The 17377-nt window shown below is 34.0% G+C and overlaps 1 protein-coding gene across 1 annotated transcript in view; it reads right to left on the bottom strand.

The window, feature by feature from the left end:
• The window catches only part of CFAP46 (cilia and flagella associated protein 46), an 80786-nt gene that overhangs the window by 32736 nt on the left and 30673 nt on the right, over positions 1 to 17377 (bottom strand). Inside the window, exons 19-37 of the mRNA XM_050711950.1 lie at positions 16322 to 16535; positions 15832 to 15981; positions 15544 to 15651; positions 14110 to 14243; positions 13424 to 13453; positions 11846 to 11977; positions 10110 to 10275; positions 8533 to 8617; positions 8275 to 8413; positions 7561 to 7744; positions 5996 to 6155; positions 4762 to 4985; positions 4346 to 4471; positions 3024 to 3149; positions 2736 to 2789; positions 2484 to 2651; positions 1989 to 2137; positions 631 to 729; positions 262 to 391 (exon numbers count right to left, since the gene is read on the bottom strand). Coding sequence (XP_050567907.1) covers positions 262 to 391; positions 631 to 729; positions 1989 to 2137; positions 2484 to 2651; positions 2736 to 2789; positions 3024 to 3149; positions 4346 to 4471; positions 4762 to 4985; positions 5996 to 6155; positions 7561 to 7744; positions 8275 to 8413; positions 8533 to 8617; positions 10110 to 10275; positions 11846 to 11977; positions 13424 to 13453; positions 14110 to 14243; positions 15544 to 15651; positions 15832 to 15981; positions 16322 to 16535 — 2578 coding nt within the window. The remainder of the gene's footprint in view (positions 1 to 261; positions 392 to 630; positions 730 to 1988; positions 2138 to 2483; positions 2652 to 2735; positions 2790 to 3023; positions 3150 to 4345; positions 4472 to 4761; positions 4986 to 5995; positions 6156 to 7560; positions 7745 to 8274; positions 8414 to 8532; positions 8618 to 10109; positions 10276 to 11845; positions 11978 to 13423; positions 13454 to 14109; positions 14244 to 15543; positions 15652 to 15831; positions 15982 to 16321; positions 16536 to 17377) is intronic.

The following is a 17377-nucleotide window of genomic DNA, read 5'->3' as shown; positions in this document are numbered from 1 at the left end:
CCATTTGTAGAAAAGTGGCTTTTCTTTGTATGAATACTGATTCTATTCTTGTTACACAATACAGATAATATGCCAGGCAAACCCAGCTCACATTCAGCTGATGACTGCCAGCAGGATTTAAGTAGTATGCACTTTTAATGAATTTTTTGTGTGTGTTGAAGTACTTCTCAGGTATAAAATTATTTTAAAACAATGTAGGAAGTACATTAAAATCAAAAGGGAAGAGTAATTTATTAAGGAAATGGGAGTAGAAATAAAAACCTTTTTCCCTGAAGTGAGGATATTTTCATCCTTACTACCATTCAGCTGAGCACTCTCCAAGAATGTTTTTCTTTCTTCTGTTTCAGCATGTACTTTTTTTTCCTTTTTCAGTGCAATCTCTTGCCTACACCTAAATTGCAACAAAGAAAAAGTTAATTCGTGTATGTTTTAGAAGTATTTCATAATGAAGTATTAGTGTATTAGGCAGCTTTACCACACACTCACTCTGTATATAGAGTCCCCTATATAAATTTGTATTAAGAGATCATTTTTTTAATACCTTTCTTTTCCTGCCAACGCTTAGTAACTGTAGGGAAATAAATATATACATACATATATACATAAAGCCTATATAGTAGAAATACATACATTACTTGTTCTAATTCACTGATGTATGCTTCTCCAGCAGCTTTCTCATGATATGAAGACGCCTGAGTAAGTTTTAGGTCTGAACATATCAGGGCAATTCTAAGGAAAAAAAAAGGGGAAGAAATGTTTAAGAAACAACGAGAATCTTACAAAAGTTGTTTCATACAAACACATTACAAAGAGCATGTATTCCATATTTGTCAACCTTGCTTTCATATGTCTTAACTAATATGGGCAGTGACAAACATTTTTTAAAAAGGAGGAGATGTTATAGTTGAAAGTACCTATTGAAGAGGTAAAAGTATGAAAACATAATAGCATTTTTAATATGGTCTTATTACAGCATGCAAAAACCACAGGTATATGAGCTAACCTGCTGCACTACATTAAGTAAAGAGTCACCTATTCATGTATATCTATCAGATCATATATGAAAATCAGGTCACAAATACAAAAAAAAATACCATGAAATAAAAACAACTCCTGAGGCATTAAGAAGAAATTTTATCTGGAAAAGCTTCGTTGCAAATCTATTTCGTATTAGTAAACCACTTCAGTCTGGTAAGACAGTAACTCAGTAATCAATCAGTAATCCAGATAAACACACATCCATTTGTATACAGAAATATTTGTCTACCCTATTATGTCAAATCAGTTTCCAGTATTTTAAAAATAGATTCTGTGGCATTTCAGAAACTATTGGAAATAAAGCTAGTATTAATTATTGCTGATAATAACTTAATTAGTAAGCCATTATTATGCAGTACACTTCTAAAAAGTGTGATAAAATGTTTTAACTAAACAGCAATAATTTGCCCCTGCATGCATATTAAATATTTTTATTAAAAAAAAAATCAGGGCTTAACATCCATAACGATCCAGAATTTTGGTCACAAAAGCAAATCTCTGAAAAAGAGAATGACAGAGCTAACTGGGTATACCTATTTGGGTTCTGAAGTTAAAGATAATATATTTTTGATGCAAGATGGGAGCCTTCCTTTCGAATATTTAAAACATAATATTTTAATTGAATTTTGTTTGGACTCCTTTCAGTTAGGTGACAATAAGACATTACAAAAATTATTCACATGAAAGTGGCTTGAGATCCCAAATCTTGTATATCTTTCCTCAAGGAGATGATATTTATTAACTGATAGTGATTTTCTGGCTTTAATGCCACCAGCAAACCAATTCATCAAAACACCCTATTAAAATGCATGTGAATGAAAAAAAAAATTTAGAAAATTACAAATATAAAACAAATCACAAAAAGCATTGTTTACTGTTTAGTGAAACACTGATGGACAGTCCACTCCATTCAGTTTCTCTTTTATTTAAAATAAATAAAGAATACAAACCGAAGGTGATAGAGATCAGACAGACTTCTACATTCCACAACTTCATTAGCAATAACTTCAGCTAGCTGAAAGATGGGAAGAATCAAGTGGGGGCAAAATATTTTCTGTAGTTCTTGAGCTAAAATGTCCATAAAATGCAAAGTGCATGTCTGAAAAAAAAAAATCATTTTGTAGAAAATATATTTTAAATTACTGATTACATATTCAGTTCTGAATTCTACTAAAACAAATATAAACAAACTTTCAAGCTGAAAAAGCAGCTATGTACACACAAAGACAGCAAATTTACTCTGTAGGTTAAGTTCATTTCAAAATGCAGAGATAGACTAACACTTTGAAATATTAAGGAACAGAATGACACAAAAGTATTTCTGACAGCTGTCTGAACATATTCTTTATCACAAAGACAAGAAAACTAAAATGGTACATAGGTCTCCGCTATTCAATTTTTCCCTTAAACAACAAGTGCTCTAGAATTTTGAGGAGCAGACTTACAGGTTTTGTGAAATTATTCCAGTTAATACCATAACTATTTGTTTTCTGTTTAAAAGTATTTCTAATTTCATTCGGACAGTCATAATGAGCCCATTCTTCCACGTTTATTGGTAAGGTATCAACTGACTCCTTCCTTTTAGGCTGCTCTTTCATAAAAGATTCTTCAACCTGTAATTTAAAATACAGCCATTCATGAGGCCCAAGTTGATATTTTGTTTGGTATTAAATTTTTAGCTAACATAAAAAACTTACTTGTTTAGTGTCTTTTGAAGTTTTGTCTTTTTTTTGACCTCTAGACTGGGGGTTCTGCAAAAAAGCAGTATTGTAACCAATGAAGCAAACAAAAGAAAAGTATCTGTAAACTTATGACCTGCCAAGACCATGCAATCAGAAGTGAAAATATGATGAGTCAGAGAAAAGTTCTTCACAAAATACAAGAGTTTTCATAGGAAAGCACTTCAATTATTTAACAGACAAGCCCAGGGAAACATCTCTTATAAAGAGATGATTGATTTTATTTCATAGGAACAGGGTTCTTACTTGTTTCTCTTCCTTTTTGTCCTTCCCTTTCTTAGGAGCAATCGTTGACTGTGCATCCTGAGGAGCTGTAAATTGTGAAGACTTTGATAATGCTCCTATAATAAGTCCTGATGCTGACAATGATACCTAGATGAGAAAATAATTACTGTTTTTTTTTTTTTCCTGGAAATTTCTAGTAGTAATAATTATTCACTGTAAATCACTACCTATTAAAAATTGTCGTACACCATGCTTTTTTACATAAGAGCTTTCTTCACAAAACAAGAAAATTCAAAGTATCCTAGATGCTGGCATTATTTGTACAAGCATTTTGGAAGATCATGATAATGCACGTAAGCAGCTGAACTGTCAGATGACATGCCCTCTGTGATATATACCAAAGTTACTTGGGTGGTTGGGCACTGGAACAGGCTCCCCAGGGAAGTGGTCAAGGCACCAAGCCTGCTGGAGTTCAAGAAGCATTTGGACAATGCTCTCAGACACATGATCATATTTTTATGTTTATTTATTTATTTTATTGGGTGGTCCTTTGGGGACCCAGGAGTTGGACTCGATGATCCTTGTTGGCTTGTTGGTCCCTTCCAACTCGGATATTCTATGATTCTGTGATTCTACTTTTTTAATCTATATGGTTGGAAATTCAATTCTTACTTTAAACTACTAGTCTAGATTGCTTAGTCCTCTATAAATAGAGACAGAGGATCAGGGGTTCAAACGAATATGGAAGACTGAAAATATGAAAGAGCCACTTTATTGTATTTCTGGAGTGGTCTTCTATATTGCTTCTAGTGAATGTGATATAACAGAAATTTCTAAATATTTAAACATATGAAAGCATCCAGAGAAAGTTCCTCTGCATGTACAATAACAACACTTCTGATCTTGCCTAAAGCATAAAAACATATTATTCTGAGAAGATGAACATATTTCATTAGAGTTATCTAGAGTAGAAAACAAAATATCACTAAAAAAAAAATGCTGGATGCCGCACAACTTCTGCAATGCCACCTGTAGCATTAAGACTGTTTATATGAAGATTTGTGGCATTACTATTATCAAGTATAGATTTAGTCCTTTTGAAGATTTACTCGTATTTAACATATAATAATATTCCTATGATTTTTGCTATAATGCTCAATTAGCCATTTAAATTGCACATTCATATCAATGAGAAATCAAATACACTTGTTTGATTTGAAATGCTCTAGCAATGAAAAAGTGATTAAAGAATAATATTTAATGAAAACCGCCTGTCTATACTTTTTTTTTCTCAACATGTAACAAATAAATCAACACTTTAATTTATTTTAACTACATCACACAATTCCATTCAGTCGAATCACAGCCACTTTGAATCCATCTAAGTGACAGTCTATCTCTAAGTACCCTCCCTCAGAACTGTCAGCAATGTCTTCAGTGTGTATTCTGATGCTAGTGAGATTCTTTAACTAATTAAAAATACAAAATTTTAGAAACACAAAAATTCACAAGAAAAGAATGACTGCACTCCAAAGAAAAAATGGGCCACTGTTTTTATCCTTAAATGTCTGTTCTCTATTTACCTGAGAGAAAGAATTTTCTTGTTTAATCCTAAACCTGAGAAAATACACTAACTATAGCATAAAATTGGAAACAGTAAAGACATAGCTAAAATGTCGAATGAGTAGTTGATACCGCAGTGACACTGACAGCTGAAAATATAATGGCCACATTATAACTTACTATCATATAATCTCACCTGCCAGATACGGATAACACATGCATATGCTATCAAACAGTGTTGCTGATGAAAAGGAGAACTATGACCAGAAACTACAGCCATTAAAGTCTGCGCTCTAAACAAAGCTTCCAATTGTTTAATGTTACTCAAATCTTCCAAATTGATTTGGGGCATGACATCATTTCTTCCAACATCTATCTTCAGATTTTCCATAGGCAATAATTTTTTAATAGATTTTTTTTCTGCTAAAAATGAAAAAATAACATGCCTGTATTTGTATCTGTAACAGTATTTTTTAAATTATTCAAAAAAAAATCTAAATTACAAATGAAAAAAAAAATCAGAAAAAGGAAAATCATCTGCTGAACATGTTCTTCTTATGGTAATGTAATGCTACTTGTACCGTGTTTTAAATTAATAGTGTAACAATTATGCATATTAAATGACAGAAGTTCAACACTGAAATGAAATACACAACAAACACTTTAACTATGTCTTATATGTCTTATTTAACAGGCCACAGTTCCTGCCAGATAACCTACGTGGCTCCTCTCCAAGGGGTCACTGCTCCTGCCAGAAGCCTGCTCCTGTGCAGGCTCTCCACAGACTGCAGCTGCCTTCAGTGCACTTCCACCTCCTCTGGAAGCTGCGGAGTGGATATCTGTTCCAACATGGTCCTCCATAGGCTACAGGGACAAAACCTGCTTCACTATTGGCCTGCAGGGGAATCTCTGCTCCAGTACGTGGAGCATCTCCTCCTCCTTCTCTGACCTTTTAGCATCTACAAAGTTTTTTTCTCTCACATTTTTCTTACTGCAGTCTCTCACAGCTGCCACACAGAGGTGTTTTTTTTTTTAACCCTTCCCTATCTTATGCAGAGGTGCAAACAGCATTGTCCATTGGCTCAGCTCTGGACAGTAGTGGATACCTTTTGGAGCCAGCTGGAACTGGCTCTATCTGACATGGGGCAGCACTTGGTCTCTTCTCTAACAGGACACCCCTGCAACACATCTACCTCCCTGCCTGCCCCAACCATAAGCATTTTGTGATTCAGTGATGAGAGTAGATCTTTATGGCACAACACAGAATTCACAGATGCTTTTAAAATATCCTTGAACAAATGATAGTGCATACTGGAGAAAGTACTGCCGTGCTGGTGCCATTCTTTGTTTGCTAGCTAAGTTATAAACTTAAATTGTCCCTTGCATTTGTTACTGGGAAATTTCTTTGAAGAATATACACATTTACATACCTTCTTCTTGAGAAGATTGCATAGAAAATTTCATATGTAGCAAAAGACCTACTGCCCAGTCCAGAGGTTTAATAACATCATTAAGGGGAAACTGGTTACAGTATAACCATTCAGCAAATTCCATCAGGTAATCAACTTTCTGCCATTCATTTTCTTGTTTCTGTGAAAGTGATAAAGGAAGAGTTGGTTTATATCTGGTGGTGTAAACCACTGAACTGATATTCAAAAGTTCAATATAGTCTTAATGGAAGCAAAAAATAATTTGTCAGTAAGCAGTTTCATTTGAGTCACATAATCAGAGAGATATGTTAAAGAGAATGCAACAAAAAACTCTACCAGTTTATTCTTTGCTTTTTCAAAATTTATTGCAATTAGCTATTCTTAGACTTTTCCTTTGTCAGGCCTCAACTGAACTGTTATTGCATACCAGAAGTCAACCATACACACTCTTTTGAGGTTCCACAGGGCTCCATTTTAGGGCCAATTCTGTTGTGTTTTTATAAATGATCTGGATGCAGGACTCAAATGGATAATAATTATGCAGATGACACTAAATTAGGAGGAGCTGTTGACTCCCCTGAGGCTGGAGAGGACTTGCAAAAAGATCTTGACAAATTGGAGGGCTGGGCGATCACCAACCACGTGAAGTTCAATGACAGCAAGTGGCAGATTCTGTACCTCGGATGGGGCAACCAGCCCTGGCTACATGTAGATACCAGGGGGACAAGAAGCTGGAGAGCAGCCCCACAGAAAGGGATCTGGGGATTCTGGTCAACAGCGAGTTGAATGCCAGTCAAAGTTTGCCCTGGAAGCCAAAAGGACCAACCATGTCCTGGGGTACATCAAGCATGGCATTGCTAGAGGGTCAAGGGTAGTAATTGTTCCGCTATACTCTACAGTGGTGCAGCTCAGCTTGAATACTGTGTGCAGTTTTGGGTACGACTACGTAAGTAGAGCATAAAACTATTAGAGAGTGTCCGAAGGAGAGCAACAAAGCTGATGAAAGGTCCAGAAGGGAAGAGATATGAGAAGTGGCTGAGGTCACTTGATATGTTCAGCTTAGAGAAGAGGAGGCTGAAGGGCAGGAGTGGGAGCAGAGGGGAAGGCGCTGATCTCTTCTCTCTGGTGACTAGTGGTAAGACCCAAGGGAACAGCATGAAACTACATCAGGAAAGACAGACTGGATATCAGGAACAGGTTCTTCACTAAGAAGGTGGCTGTGCACTGAAACAGGCTTCCCAGGGAAGCAGTCAAGGCACTGAGCCTGAGAGAGTTCAAGAGGTGTTCGGACAACGCTGTCCAATGTATAGTTTAATTGTTAGGTAGTCCTGCGTGGAGCCAGGAGTGGGACTCTATGGTCCTTGTAGTTCCCCTTCCCACTCAGGATATTCTATGATTCTATGATTTTCCAACTGAAAAGCAATTTCAAAGTTACAAGAAACAATGACCATATATATGGCCTATCTACTCCTTAAATTCTATACTTCACAATACTTGCTATCTCATTAATCACTTTAAAAACATATTTTTATCAGTATTGGAACTGATAGTAAAAATTCACAAACCTGCAAAGCATTGATTGCATTTTTAAAACAGTTTAACTGTTCAACAATGCTTCTGGAAACTGTTACCATATGACGCCAAATATGGGACACATAATCTTCACTTTCACCTGCAAATTTCTGAATTTCCATCATAAAATTACATCCCAATCTTGCCTTTACTGTAGCCAAATGTTTAAAAATCAGACTAGAAAAGGACAAAAACAATTGCACATTAATTGCATCTGTATCTGTAAAGTAACTCCAAGTAGAATAGATATAGTAGTTCAGTGTAGCACAGAGATGTGTAAGTTCATAAACTGATATAAAAGGGCATAAACTTTGAACTCATATAAGACTATATATAAACAGTAGCCTAGATAATTTAGCTTCCATTTTACATTAAGTGGCTTTACAGCTAGAAAAATTATAACTTCAGCTACATTTCGTACTCCTATTTTCTTGGGAAAATTAGATAGTACCTGTATACAAGTTTTAGAAAATGGCATGTACAAACATTATGAAAAGATTAATGATAAGAAACACTGCAAACATAAATCTTTTCACTGAAAAGACACATATGTGTTTCCTGTTATAAGAATTGACTGGCTGACCAAAAGGTAGTCATGATTTTATTCTGCCAATGCAAAACAGAAAAACAGTAAAAACAGAACTTAGAGTTTTAGAGTTCTCAAGAACCCAAATGCTTATTTTAATAAAAATAAATAAATAACTTACAGCCTGTGTCTTGTCTGAGGCAAAGCCTGAATAGCTTCATTCAGGACTTTTAATGCTGTTTCCCAATCAGCTTTATCAGCATATATGTGGAATAATAACCCATATAAAGAGGTCCTTAATGTCAGATCTTCATCAGCACCTTTGAAGTATATTCAAGTCATTTATTAATATACTGCAGAATTAGAACAATGCTATTACAAAATACAGGTTTTTGTTAGTTTGTTTTTAATTATCACATCAAAATAAGAAAGAACATGCCTGGCAGAAAGCATCCATCTGATAATCCACTACTTTGAAAATCCTTTGTGAGCCACTGATGCAAAGGCAATGTATCGTTTTTCTCCTAAAAAGACAGTAGGAACAATGCCCTTTATATTTTGGTACATATCTCAAGTAAGCAAACAACCACTGCCTTGCTGGGCTAAACTAAAAGTTATCTTCAGGTATATGCTTCTCTAGATATGTGAACACATTTAAAAACTGCTTAGAGTTAGCCTGATCAAGGATCACTGGATACCAGTTCCTGCCTCTTACAGTAGTTACTACAGCATATAAAGAAGAATTAGAAACTCTGGAAATAATCAAATACAGAACTTATTGGAAATATTTTTTCTAAATAATATCAGAAGATCCTATATAGTCTAATTCACAAGCATTACTATTCTTTACAGATATAAAAAGTCTGTGCTCTCTGCGACTGTACACTTCCATTATCTAAATAAAGGTCTTGACTTTTCATATATCTTTTTAACGGTTTGCTCTGAAAATATCCTGTAGCAGTGAGTTATTTATACATACATAATGAAGTATTCCTTCTTACTGGTTTTCAATATATCAGCTCTGCAAATAACTAGACCTTTAGAAATGTCCCTATGGGAAATCACAGTGTTAGATATCCATGCTCTGGCAAAGTTCCTTTAAGTTTACAATCTTCATGTCACTGTATTTCCTAGTACACAGTGTACTCGCAAATTCTGTCTCCTACACACTCAAGCAGACCAGTCACCATCTCTGATTATTAGTGATTTATACATGGCTTGAGGAGAAAGGAAAATTAAGTTTTCTATTATTATACTATACTACTAGATGATCTGAGATGCAGACTGAGATGTCACATTGGTACCACTGAACTTGAATGCAAAAGTTATTAATAAAACCTTCAAGGTCTAATTCTGCGACCACTGAAACGCATGGGGAAACTCGCATCAGCTTCATTGACATTTAAATCAAATCTAGAAAGAGAGAAATGGATCAGCTCCAGGAATTTTGAAGTAAGAACAGTTGTAAATGTGTAGGGATGTTTCAGCAGTAAAAGAAATTTCATGTGATGAGATTTGTTAAAAAATAATTTTTGCAGGCTTAAGGGTAATTTGAATCTGCAGGTGTGAGGAACCTCAATTTAATTCCAACTTTTATGAGTTTGTCTTTTAAGGCCTATTAGCATCCTTACTGGAAGTGACAGATTTTTTCTGTCACTTTATCTTCCTTTGAATATTTTCTAAGCATTCCCTTTTGTGAGCCTCACAAAGTGCAACACTACACACATCCAGACAGTAAATTATTTTGAAGAAAACAGCTGCAAGTTTGTCGATTGCCTAAAACCAGAAGAATCACCAAATGGAAAAAGGGTATGTGATTCCCTGTTGTGTGTGAATGTGTGCTATGCAAATGAAGATTAGAAAGCATTTACGTGTTTATGACAAGGCCTTTTCCTTTTAGGAAAGGTATCTTGAAGTATGCACACAGAGCTTCATAACAAAGCAAAATTTTTCTTTATCATCAGTACCAATCACTAAACACATGCATAGTTAACAGTATTTATTAGCTATTCTTACCTGTTTATTTTTAGATTCTGCTTTTATTATATTCTTAAGAATTATTTCAGTAGGTTCTTTAAACTGCTCTCTGTCATGTGGAAAACCTAGCAAAGGTAAACATGCATTCCAAAAGTGTCTCGCTGCAAACATTACAAGGGAATAATTTCCAGCTTCACCTGCATATCTGAAGAAAACAAATTACAACTTAATGAAGGAAAAAATCTCACCGTAACAAAGATACAGGATTTTACTTCTGCAAACATCATCCGTGGTTTACCTTACCTAGACACCACTATATCTCAGCAATGAGGGGTTAGCATATCAGCTTCATACAAAATATATTTTCCATTTCTATATACAAAACACCTCCATACATCCAACACAAGGAATATTAAACAAGTGTTTGTACTGTATTCCTGCACAACCTTAACTGAAGAGAGACTTAATTTTAAAAGTTAGTAGATATCTACTTGAGAGGTTCTCTTTGGAATAACCTACTTTTTTTTTTCTTTTTCTTCCTATTGCATTAATTTCTCATTATAAAAGCATCACACACACCCACACCCAAAAAAACCCACACCTCTTCAATGCTATGGATTTTGCATAGTACAGAATCACTGTAACATAAAAATATACTTCAAATGCCTCTACTTGCATGCAAATTGTTTTGAGCACATTCCATGCAAATGTTACTTTTAATTAATAAATTATAATAATTTTCCAGACTGTAATACAACACATAACACACCTAAGTGAGCAAAATCTTGAGAATTTAACTACAAATTATGGATTGGTATTGAAAAATCACCCAATGAATAGTCTTACTATTTTCATAGAATTATAAAATATCCTGAGTTGGAAGGGACCCACAAGGATCATCAAGTCCAACTCCTGGCACCACACAGGAGCACCCAAAAATTCAGACCATATGTCTAAGAGCACAGTCCAAACACTTCTCAAACTCTGACAGGCTTGGTGCCGTGACTACGTCCCTGGGGAGCACTGTTCCAGTGCATGACCACCCTCTCGGTGAAGAGCCTCTTCCTGATATCTAGCCTGAACCTCCCCTGTCGCAGCTTGATCATTTTTGAATCAGGCAATCTGTCATTTTCTCCCAAAATTTCACAATGTTTAGACTCTATCTGCTCACATACAGTATATATTAACACTAGACTTACTAAGTTTTTGCTCACCACTTTTTGTGTCCCTTTTGACATTTGTTGAGCTATTTGTACATGTTCACTCCCCAAAAAAGTGCTTGTCATCGTATGTAAATTGAAAAAATATGGATTTGTCTGTTCACAACACAACATAACTATAGAGTTCTGTTATGCTGGCCTTTCCAACTTCATTCATCACTCTCTTTTTAATTATTAAGGAAAAAAATGATACTGCTAAGGGCTTCACATCAGCCATCACATTTTCATCCTCTAACAGTTTCAATTGCCTACTTTTTTGCTCTTTTTTTTTTTTTTTTCCAAAAAACAAAGAATTTAAAAATCAGGCATTATCCATCCATGTATCACCTTCTTCCTATTCATTACTTAAAGCAATCTTTCCAGTTTGGTTTCTAAACTGCTAAAATTTATTTTAAATTTACCAAACTGCTAAATTCTGTCAAATCCTTTGTTAAGCATTTCAACTCTCAACTATTTTGATTTTTTATCAGTCTTGGGAAAGAATGCTGATCCCCAAATCTTTAAATCAATTTTTTTGTCTGCTTTATATTAGTCCCCTCTTAAAATAAAACATACCTGGCACTCTGAGCAAAGGCTTTTGATGCTGCTACACGCAAATGTTTTTGTCCAGCCAAATTTTCCATTATACTCTTTCCTTGGATACAGGCAGCAGTACTCAACATTTCTTGTCTCACTGTGTTATCAGGTCTGAATAAAGACAAGTAACTCAAAATGTGCTAGTCTTACAGTCTAAGAACACACCAGTTCCCATTAACAATGCTTTCAAGTTGTTACTAGAGAGATGTTAGTAGTTTTGAAAGTTACAAAGGCTTCTAATGACTTTTTTCCTACAATCAGAAAATATTTGAAAAATCTGAACACTCTGTGAACAGGTATCAGAAATAAAGTATCTTTTTTACAGTTCTAATGAAAATAACTGTGCAATAAGATTTGAAAAATATTTTACCTACTTCTAGTGACCAAAGAAAATAGATTTGGGATTCTCTCCCCATTATTCACCATTGTACATCAAACAATATAAAAATATTAGTTCAGAATGAAATTTACATAGCAAGCAATTAAAAACAGAAATTGGGAAAATCAGACAGTTTTAAATACTTTTTTTCTTGGAATTGGTCTCTCTTACGTCTGGTAAAGTATGGACAGGGTTCTAGAGAAATTGACTTGGATCATATTCTGCTACATTTAAAAGTAAGGAGTAGAGATTTCAATCCCATCAGTTAACTAGTTAAAAAAACAATAACAAAGCAATAATAAAAATTATCTGCTATGCTTGGATAGAAGTGGTTTTGTAAGAAAAGAAGTAATACAATAATGCCATACAATATGCAAGATTTTTAAAAGAAAAAAGAGAAAAAAGAAAAGAGAAAAGAGAAAAAAGAAAAAAAGAAAAAAGAAAAAAAAAGAGGAGAATTCATCTTTACTAAACTGGCATTACTCATTTCTAGTTGGCTTGGTTCCTACTGCGTAGAGGGCTATTATGCAGTTATGATTTGTGTCCACAAGAGGACACCAGTGTTCTACAGCACAAGTTAACAACAACAACAAAAAAAAGTAGGTCTCTAAGCCTTCTTTGTCCTTAAGTTGTGCTTTAACATGAAAAGACTGAGTACATTCATCTTCCATTTCTCTGGAGATAACATTGACAACCCACAACTAAACTTCTTGGTCAAAGAAGGAAACATTTTATCATTCACTAGTTTGCAGATTGCTAAATATTCATTATTTTCTCTCTATAATATTTTGAAATTATATGTTTCATATTTTAAGATGTTTTGGAGAGAAAAATTGGTTTTAAATGTTCTTCTCCTATGAAATAAACAACCATTAATTTCAAAGAGCAGCACTGTTTTCCGGAAATCTTCTCAGAGAGAAAAATGAACACTGAACTATATTCAAAGTATTTATTTTCTTCATTTCAAACTTCTTGCATTCTGATTTTTTTTTAAATAATTGGTGTCAATTCCCTCTTGTTTTGATGAAATTACATTCTGTTTTTTCGGGGAAAATCGTATATAAGCAGAAGGATCTAAGGACTCCACGAATAGATCCTCCTATATAGGAAACCTTTTTTCTTTTTTCCTTTTTTTTTTTCCACAAGATCAAAGTTTTAAATTAACAGTCCAGTAAGACCCTGGGCTTTTTAAGAAACGAATTACACTCCTATTGCTCCCACATATAGAATTTATAAAGGAAGCCTGTTACCTGGGGATACCTGACACCAGAAATTAGAAAACAGTAGCTGTTATCACCTGTTATCACTCACAGCATCTTCTTACGTGAACTGTGTAGACCCTTCACGTATTATCAGAAGCAATTTTCATCAATGCATTAGAATAAGCTACTTTCTGCTTGGAAACTACAAAAGCACGGAAAGACTGTGACTGCCACAGACCCCATTTCAGAAAAAGCACTGCTCATCAGTACGACAGTCAAACACAAGTATATATAACCTGTTGACTCACTTGGATTACAAAATTCACTTATCTTCCTGAACCGAGTCCAGAGGCACAATCTGGATCTCACACCATCTTCTACTCAGGTTACACTGTAGAATTAAAACATCATCTCTAGTACTTAAGTAATTGCTAATGACAAAATCAGGAGCGGTAGGAAAATTTCACTTTCAGCTGTACAGTTTCTTTGTTAAAAAAAAAAAAAAAAATTCTCTCAATTTTGATTAAGTAGTCAGATGCATTTTCCCTATATACTCATTCTTCAAAATTTATATCAAGTATACCACATTATAATGCAAAATTCAATGTACTTACATTTCATATTTCTTGGTATTGCTATGGTCAAAAAGACTATCATCTGACTGCAATATCCTTTGGGAACAAGTCATCACTATTTCGTAGTCATGTAACATATATGCAAAATATGTAAGTCGTGTCAGTGTCTGCAATTCTACTAGTGAATCTGACCAGCTGCATTCTAATGCCAATTTCACTAACTGGAAAAAAAAAAAAAAGTAAAATAAAAATAAATCTTGTGTTTCTGCCGTGCCCTTTTCATACATAATACTTATTTATCCTCACACCAGCTTACTAATATACAACCAGATTACATTCTTCCAGATGTACCTTTCATACAATGCACCTTGGCATGGAACAAGTATGCAATAAAACAATCTTAAAACAATCTAGAAAACCAAAGATTTACAAGAAAAATCAAAATAGGTAATAAACATATAATCATCATTTACCCTGCAGTAAATATTGTAAAAGCAAATGTAAACCCAGCTATAAATATGCTGAACATCACTGAAATAATAGCTAAAGCTAGCTCATAGTATTTGGCAGAAATCTGCAGACCAATTGGAATTATATAGCTAAATCTTTATAAGGACCGAGATACTCGTCTTTAGAGAGGAGCATTTCTACAGAAGTGTTAGACAATGTCATCAGATTCCTAGCTAACCGAGGAAATATGCATTAGCCTTTTAAGAAACCCATTTATAACAGGAAGTATATATGATTAAGTGTAGTAATCAGACAGGTAAAACATCAGCTCATAGTTTTGAAAATGTATGACATAAACATTTTTATACCACCTTCATTCCTCCAGACTGGTAATCAACAGAACAGGAAAAGTGTGGCACTGTTCAGCACCAGCAATCATGTTAAGACCAATTAAAAGCAAGTGTTTTAATGAACTATGCTAGTAATGGAGTTCTGCCTCATGTAAGTCTTACAAGAAAGCCACCTAATTCTTTAAATAACAGGTAGTTCTACCCCGTAACTGCCAAAAGTAAATGCACAATAACATGAAGTTCTCTGTTGAAATTTGGAATGCTCCCAATACAAACCCTAAGATAAGACTTTATCTTCTAAATGAAATGAAGTGAAATGAAATGAAATAAAATAAAATAAAAAAGTCCCAAGTATGGTTCTGTACAGAATACATCTGAACCCATTATGTTCATCTGATGGTTATGATAATAACCTGTTAGGGCAACATGGGAATAATTGTAATACTGGTTTTCTAATGCTTTTTCTTTTTTGTATAAATGAAAATAGTTACACAATTTTTCTACCTGTTGTAACTACTCAATCTCTTGAAAACTTTGGAAGTAAATAATAAAAAGTTTCAAAATAATAAATATGCATAAATTATATTATATATGTACTTCATATATATATATATAATAAACATAATAGTTTCAAATTGAATTTTGTCTGTATTCAAAATCAAAACTGAAATCACATGCTCTTTCTCAAAAAACAAAGAGCTAATAAAATAAAAGGAAATACCTGAGATAAAGCAGGAACCGTGAAATCCATGAGACCCAAGCCAGTACATGAATACATTTCTAGACCAACAAGAATTCTTGCAATAGGATTTTGTGCTTCATCACTACTCTGAGCAGAAATAAAAATTTCATATTAACAGATTTTCTTTCAAGAAAATATTAAGAACATTAATTGGGATTGCACAGTAACAACTGATAATTTAATCATAACTAAATAAATTTATGCATTTAATATTAATTTTTCAAAGAAAAAAAATTAACTTATTGCAGGATTTCAGAGAAATAATACCTCCTCCTCAGTCCAAAGTTTATGTCCTATCTGTTGCTGATTTAACTGTTTTACTTTCACCCATGTAGCAATGATCTGTTGTTTTACAGCAACAGGTACTGTTTCATTAGGTATGGTTCCAGTTGTCACATTTAGAGCAAATTCACAAATCTAAACAGCAAGAAGAAAAAAAGACTGAAACTTAAGGCAAATTTGAACAGCTCCTTTTATGGAAAATGTTATCCATTAGTTATTTTAAAATTTCTGTGCATGCATCTCTAATACTAACAACATCTCCATAAATAAATCCATACAGCGAATAAAAGCTGCAGTCTTCAGATTCAATTGACAAGGAACTTCAGTACGTATTTGGGGAGAACCTGTGATGGCAGGAACCATAAAAGATGGTAGTTTTTCTGCAAGAATCTCTGGAATTTAAATTTCTATGAATTGTAATACATGACAGCATATTGAAAAAAAAAAAAAAAAGATGACAAAGTAGATTTTGTACCTCTAGGGCTGCTTTGATATCAGGAAGTCCACTGGGATCTACTGACAAAGAAGGGATAGCATTTGCTTTCTCATGTCCCTTTGCTGCAGCCTTTCTACTTTTGTCTGGTGATGCACATAACTTTTTCTCCTCAGTAAGTTTTGGCTTTGGAATCCAACAGAGAATTAAGCCCCGAGCTACAGCATTACATAACATCAACAAAGTGACAGTACTTCTGAAGAAGAAAAAAGAAACCTGAAATGCATACTGCATCAGACCAAAATAAGTGAAACAAATAAAGTCATGAGCACTATTTGAAAATCTAGATTTTTCTTAGAAAACAAAACTACAGATTTTACAAAATTTCCCTGTTGAAAATGCAGTTAAAATGGTTAAATCTACCCTCCCTCCTCCCCCTCTCTCCAATAAAAACTTTCATATTTTATATTGCATTTTTTCAGGTCTTTCTGTGATTGAAGCTTATATTTCTTCACAGAAAAAGGTATCTTTTCAAATTTATTTCAGAGATGAACAAATTTAAAATCTTACTTTTTAGTAGTGAACTGTTTTGTGTGAAAGTAGAAAGGGTTTCCTAATAACCTACACCAAACTCTTCACATAAAATCATTCATTTGTTACACTGTATTACTCCTTATGATAATCAACCTGAGATGGAATTCTCTCTCTCTTTTTTTTTTTTTTTTTTTTTTTACGGACAACACAAACTGAATTATGATACATGTTAATATAAATGCCCGAATTAATAAGTAGGTATTACCTGTCTTCATCTCTGTACAAACTGAACTTTAGGCCTTGACCTGCAATACTGTCAAAAAATCATTCTTTACTGTTGGTCCTCTCAGTTTGTCTAGTTCTGAAGTCACTGTCAGTAAAAAAAGTGCTAAAAGTTCTAGGGTTTTGTCCGACAAAACTTTGACTTGAGTATTCCTCTGGAATAGTTAATCATTCTGCCATTGCATTTGCTACAGAACAGGATTTCTCTCAATCACTGTGAAATCTATTTTCGTGGTCAATTATTGCACACATTCCCTTTTCTTTCTTTTTTCCTCCTTTGTT

The sequence above is a fragment of the Cygnus atratus genome, chromosome 7 (assembly GCF_013377495.2).
Source record: "Cygnus atratus isolate AKBS03 ecotype Queensland, Australia chromosome 7, CAtr_DNAZoo_HiC_assembly, whole genome shotgun sequence".
In the NCBI taxonomy this organism is placed as follows: Eukaryota; Metazoa; Chordata; class Aves; order Anseriformes; family Anatidae; genus Cygnus; species Cygnus atratus.
Note: the sequence above shows the minus strand (reverse complement) of the source record. Positions and strands in the feature narration are given on the sequence as shown.